General features: G+C 35.0%; 1 protein-coding gene across 2 annotated transcripts in view; it reads right to left on the bottom strand.

The window, feature by feature from the left end:
* LOC132635638 (protein PHOTOPERIOD-INDEPENDENT EARLY FLOWERING 1) overlaps positions 1–5,692 on the bottom strand; it is a 28,506-nt gene extending 22,814 nt beyond the window's left edge. Inside the window, exons 1-6 of one of the 2 annotated variants that reach the window (XM_060352113.1) lie at positions 5,467–5,692; positions 4,175–4,270; positions 2,374–2,454; positions 2,171–2,278; positions 1,959–2,039; positions 1,768–1,856 (exon numbers count right to left, since the gene is read on the bottom strand). In XM_060352113.1, coding sequence (XP_060208096.1) covers positions 1,768–1,856; positions 1,959–2,039; positions 2,171–2,278; positions 2,374–2,454; positions 4,175–4,252 — 437 coding nt within the window. In that variant the 5' untranslated portion in view covers positions 4,253–4,270; positions 5,467–5,692. The remainder of the gene's footprint in view (positions 1–1,767; positions 1,857–1,958; positions 2,040–2,170; positions 2,279–2,373; positions 2,455–4,174; positions 4,271–5,466) is intronic. The other variant, XM_060352104.1, reaches the window with a different exon arrangement.
* Between the last annotated feature and the right edge of the window lie 308 nt (positions 5,693–6,000).

A 6,000-nucleotide genomic window follows, 5' to 3' on the forward strand; every position in this document is an offset into this window, starting at 1 on the left:
TACTTTCAGTATTTGTAATGCATCATAGATATTTTAAAGGCGAAGAATAAAGTTGTCCATAAAAGATTTCTATTCAGCTCAGAAAAAATAAGTCTGGAAAAAGGAACTAATTACATGAGAATCATACTTGGTTCAACATGAATAATATAGAACCTCGTACAATCACCAATATTCAGGAAAGTTTTAACCTCTTGTCATTTTTCCTCTTCTTCATCCCCACATGTAATTGAACAAGTTTAAAAAAATAAAGGTTCATGTCTTCTTTTTAAAAAAAAAAAAAAAAAAAAAAAAAAAAAGATGCTAATTTCTTAATTCTTGACAATATTGTATACACTCTAGGTTAATCTAATAAAAGTCATTGTACTAACCTCTTTCATAGGAAAAACAAGATTTAATACAAGTTCTATGAAAGAAGAACAAAAGTTATAAAACGATTTGTGCATGCAACGGATTAATGTTCAAACCAAAACCAAAATTGAAATACTCCCTCCATTTCAGTTTATGTGAACCTATTTCCTTTTTAGTTCGTGCCAAAAAGAATAACCCCTTTCCATATTTGGAAATAATTTACCTTTATGCAATGATTTATAGCCATGCAAAATATATATGTGCCTCATTTTACACCACAAGTTCAAAAGTCTTCTCTTTTTTCATAAACTCTATGCCCAGCCAAATAGGTTCACATAAATTGAAATGGAAGGAGTAGATGTTTTTTGAAAAGAACACTTATCCATGAAGAAGATCTCAAGTAATGCCAACTATTTTGTACCAACGTTTGATTTCTTTTAAAGAAAAACATGAAGTAAGGTGCATTGAGAAACTAGTGGTAGATGAGATAAATAGTTCAAAAGCACGTAATGTAACAACCTCATATAACAACTAATAAAATTTAAAGTATGTTTCCAATATATAAAAGCAAAACTTCATTTTACTGCTTTAACATTTTAGCTTTCACTATTGATAGAATTATTTACTTCAAACTCACATATGCATACCTTGAACTCATTAAGATTTTAACAATGTACTTTATTTTCACATGTATTAGCAAATACCCATATTTTCATCTTCTACAATCATCTAAATAATGCAGTAAACTTTTTAACAACTTCAAGTTTATACTAATATTTATAAACTTAGTTTGGAGTCTTTACACAAATTAACCTAATAAACATATAAGGATATTAATAAATAACAATTCAAGTGCATGAAAAGTAAAAGATTTTTAAAACTATACCTGAAAATGATTCTCGGACAGATCTATGCACATATGAGCTCACTAAAGGAGCAAAATTTTGGAGGTTTGAAACAGATAGAGAGGAAGAGTATGGAGAGGATCATATGACATGGGACATGTTTGAAAGTAAAGTAAGACCTAGTAAATGCTTCAGTTGAAAAAAAAAAAATTGGCTCCAAAGCTCCGTAAATTTTACCAAAATGTATAAGGACAAATGATGTAAAAAGTAACCTTATAAGGGGCAAGAAAAGCTCCTTAAAAGGTTACACTATACACAAATTATAAAGGCCCGTGCGAGAGTGGTCTTAAGAAAATGAATGAGGGAAAAAATGATAATATGCAGGGAAAAGCCAATTGCAGCAGCCACGTGCTAGCATCAAAGAATTGATATTCCTATATTACCCGTGAGGACGACAAAACTTTGTCGTTCTAGACTTCTAGTGTATATAGAGTAGTAATAAGAGTGTCTTCTTAGCAGTAGAAACGACATCAGCAAAACAGGAAAGGAAAAGGAAGCGGAGGGGCAGACTAACCTTTCTGTTTGTCCAAGAAGAAACTCTAGCTGCTTGTCAAGTGCTTTCTTCTTCTTCTCATCTAGCTCCAACTGATGCTTGTAAAGAACCTGAAATATCAAAAACATGTGAATAATCTCTGTCAAAGCTCAAGATTACCTGGATTGGGAAAAATAGTTGAGTCTGAAGGTTCTCCAGATAATGAACTTTACCAGCTTCTCTATTTTCAACCAAAATTTTTTGATGTCCTTTGAGATATTGAGTGCAACTTTACGCAGACGTTGCTCTTCTTCCTGATGAAATATTATAGTAGAGAAATAAGTAAATTTTAGCAATGTAATTAGTAAACAATGCAATACCTTCTGAAGTGTCGGTCACTAATATGAAAATGTTCACGTGCAGGAGAAGAGAATAAAACAACCACCTTAACTCTCTTTTCTCCCCGTGTCGCCTGATCAAGCATTCCCTTGCTAGCTCGTATAGCAACCTTCCTTGCTTGAGCCAACTTCCACTTCCTCTCTGATTCAAAGTCCTGATATATAAGAAATCATCCTTAGAATAACTTCAATGACATTCATCTAGTAACTTACATAATAGCTCCTGAAATAGGGAAAGGACTTTATATACCTTCGACAACCAGACCATCTCCTCAAGAACATGATCCCAGTGTGTTTTTAGACGTTGAGGTTCTTTAGGTGCTTCAAGACCCTAAATACAAATCAAGAAAATGAGCAAACAGAAAATGTAGAAGATGAGAGAGGAACAAGGTAACCCCTACTAATTAGATAGATCTTTTTTATGGGAATATCTGTATATCTGACCAACTAATTAGGAAGAAGAAAATAAAATGACCCTATATCACACAATTTCTAGGACAAAGATAGTTGGTCCAATAGATTCAAAAACTAGGGATTTCTATTATGTTCCACGTTTTATCTTTACCGTATTGTCCCATCCTTATAGCTGGATCAAGAAAACTCATCTCTTAAAGAATATACTTAAGCTCCCTTGCTTTGGGAGTACGACCTTTTCCTAGGAGCTCATAGAAAGATAGCAAATTTAGATAGTTGCTTCATGCTTCCCTTCGTCTTTTGACCCGGGGTCTCATGCTTTCCTTCTTTCTTTCTATTTCGAAGTGTGTGCTTTTGGCCTAATTCTTTATCCAATATCACTAAATGACATTGCATTTTTTTTTTTTTGATAAAGCACTAAATGACATTGCATTGCATCAACCACAATTGGTTAGCCATGTGACAAAAGCATTGCAGATCACAACACTAATAAGCCAGATGGCTGGTTTGTATTAATATGATGCCACAGTTCAGCCGTGTAATCTTCTGATACTCAGTATGTTCCAGTCAAGAATACATTAGAGAACAAGAAAAGAGAAAATAAAAGAAGGTAGTATAAGTATAACGAACTTATACACCAAAATGATCACCTTGCAACTTTAGATCAATCAATGGAGAAGTCGAAGAAAACATTAACGAACTACATGGACTTGAATGCTAATATAAGATTTATATAATTCCATATTCACAGGTATCTTTATCATTCTCCAAGAATTAGAGCATTGGCATCATCTAGGAGGGGATCCAAGTTGCTTTCAAACAAAAAAAAGCATCCAGTAATTGATATACACCAACGCCGCAGCTAAACATTCTACTTGTTAACTCTTTCACACCAACTGCTGATACATCCAAGGGTTCAGGCCACACAAAATTATGAACAGCCTCCATTCTAGATGAGACCCTTCTGGCCTATATTAGATGTACATTTGATACCCTTGTGTGAGCTTTTAATTAAGATACCATACAGGAACAAAGACTTGAGAACATCTTCGGGACATGACTGATTCCCATAGAATTTCTTTTTCTAAGCACGGTAAGGTGATTCCCGTGGAATTCATCAATATGTCGCTGCATAATAGTGTATTCCACCTACTAGAATGATTTCATAATACTGCCATTTGCGCTGGAACTGGAAATACCTATTTCAGAATCCTTAAATAGGCACATTTTGGCAACCAAGAGCATTCTGAATATTTTTTTTCCCAAAACTGGTAATGTTAAGAGCATTCTGAATTATTATGGCTAAGAAACACGGCCAAGGTTTGGTCTATCACCCACCGACCACAATGCTTAGATTGATCTAGGCTCAACACACTAATCCATTAAAATTATGTGTTTTTTTCTTTGATAAGTTCATTCACATTCTAAGCATACTGCTCTGCTATTACCATGTATACTTGCTCAGCCTAAAAGGAATAATGCATAGATCAAAAAAGAAAAACAACCCCATCCACCTTGAGACTCCCGATATAAAAGGAAATGGATTGACCCAAAAAAAAAAAAAAAAATACAGAAAGAAAACCACAGATAATAGCTTCTAAATGTAAGGATGATTGCAACTAAGATGTAACTCAAACCTTTTGACGTCGGACACGTGTTTCATGGTCCGGCTTAGATTTATACCCCTTAGAAGCCATGATAAGCTCAAGATACATACTCCATGATTCCGGCTTCTACACATGAAAAAAGAAAAATTAGCTACAACCACAAACTTATCTCCATAACAAGGAAGAAAATAGGAAACAAAAATGAGTTCAAGAATATAGAAACACCTAGATTAATTAGATCAAACACAGTATGTCAGTACAGTTTTAAACAACTGTCAAAGACGGATGTCCAACAAGTGTCATCTATCAACTGCATAAGAACTCATTGTCATTATTCCCCCCCCCCCCCCCCCCCCCCAAAGAACTAAACATCCCAAGTATTTTGAAGGGACTGTCAATTGTCTAGGACACATTCAGATCCTATTTAATGGATCAAGTCCTGGCTAGTAAAATGGTACATGACATTGCAAGGCGTATGAAACAATCCTCACTTGCACCGTTCAGGCAGATGAATTCACTGGCGTTGGCTATCATTCGCACCTTTTAAGTTATAATTCAAGTTTTAATGATGGGTTTCACTAAACAGGTGATTCTTCTTTTTCTTCTTTGTTTTACTGGATGCTAGACATGGGTATCACTCACAGAACTTATTATTTTTGTGACTCCAGTTTACTGGGATTGGTCAAGGATTGCTTTAGATATCTGCTTTATTCTGCATTGCTATATCTCTGCCAAAATTTCTCTCTTTGATAATGAAAGGGGAGAAATAAGAATGATATACAGGTTCACACACACAGGGAGTCTGATAATACAAGATTACAGTTTTGAGGGCAACAAGTTCACACTCAGCAGAAAATCAAGGTTCGAAACCCAGCAGAGATTACACTAGGTTAATTCTTCTAATGTGGAGGTAGCACGCAACCAGTGAATTAGTCGAGGTGCGTTCAAGCTGCCCAGACACCATCATTGTCAAAGAAAAAAAAAAGGAGGGCCAAAAACATGTTAACAAACTCACAGTTTTTACTTGCATGACCTTTAACCACTACCCCTTTTCACAACGCAGATCAAAGTTTCCACAAAAAACATAGAGTCCTTCTTAACACTAAAAGCAGATTTTCACTTTGTTCTTTGACTTTCCCATACAAATGTTCCGTACAGGAGTTCGAATGCAAGATAATTGCAGAAAAAGAATAAAGAAAAAAGTCCAAGCATTAGGAATCTAACGTACACATGCAAAGTAGAAATTTTTAAAAAGAAAAAAATACAAATAAAAGACGAGGGTTAGGGGAGAAGAAGTAACGAGGTTTGTTTCCCAAACTAACCCTCTGTCGGAAAAGGAAGACGTAATCGCCAGAGAAAGGGGGCGAGTGAACAACGCCGGTGAAAAACAACGGCGGCAGCAACGGCGGCGGCTCGGCGGCAGTGTGGGCGGAGGGAAGAAAATTTGGCGACGGAGCTTCGATTAAAGGGAAAGTTTGGAATGAGACTGAAACCAGTTTTACCCCTCCTTTTCGCTATTTATATGTGGGGCAAAAGTGTCATTTGAATAAGCTTACTCCCTTTCGAAAAGCCGAAGTAATGAGGACTGTTCGGTGTAACGTGATGCTTTTACTGGTAGTCTTCTACTGCCTAAAATATCTTCTATCCTCGATTTATGGAGATTTATTTTTGGCATTTTTACAGAAATATACAACTCAACGAAAATATATTACTATATAAGAGATAACGAAGGGCCTTTTGTAATTCTCACAAAAGTTTCTAATAAAATTTTAAACTTTTTAATTAATTACTTTTAAGTCTTAATTTTATTTTTTAAGTCAAATTTACTTTTTATTCTTAAGGTCTATTTTTCAAAA

This window comes from Lycium barbarum, chromosome 1, assembly GCF_019175385.1.
Source record: "Lycium barbarum isolate Lr01 chromosome 1, ASM1917538v2, whole genome shotgun sequence".
NCBI lineage: Eukaryota > Viridiplantae > Streptophyta > Magnoliopsida > Solanales > Solanaceae > Lycium > Lycium barbarum.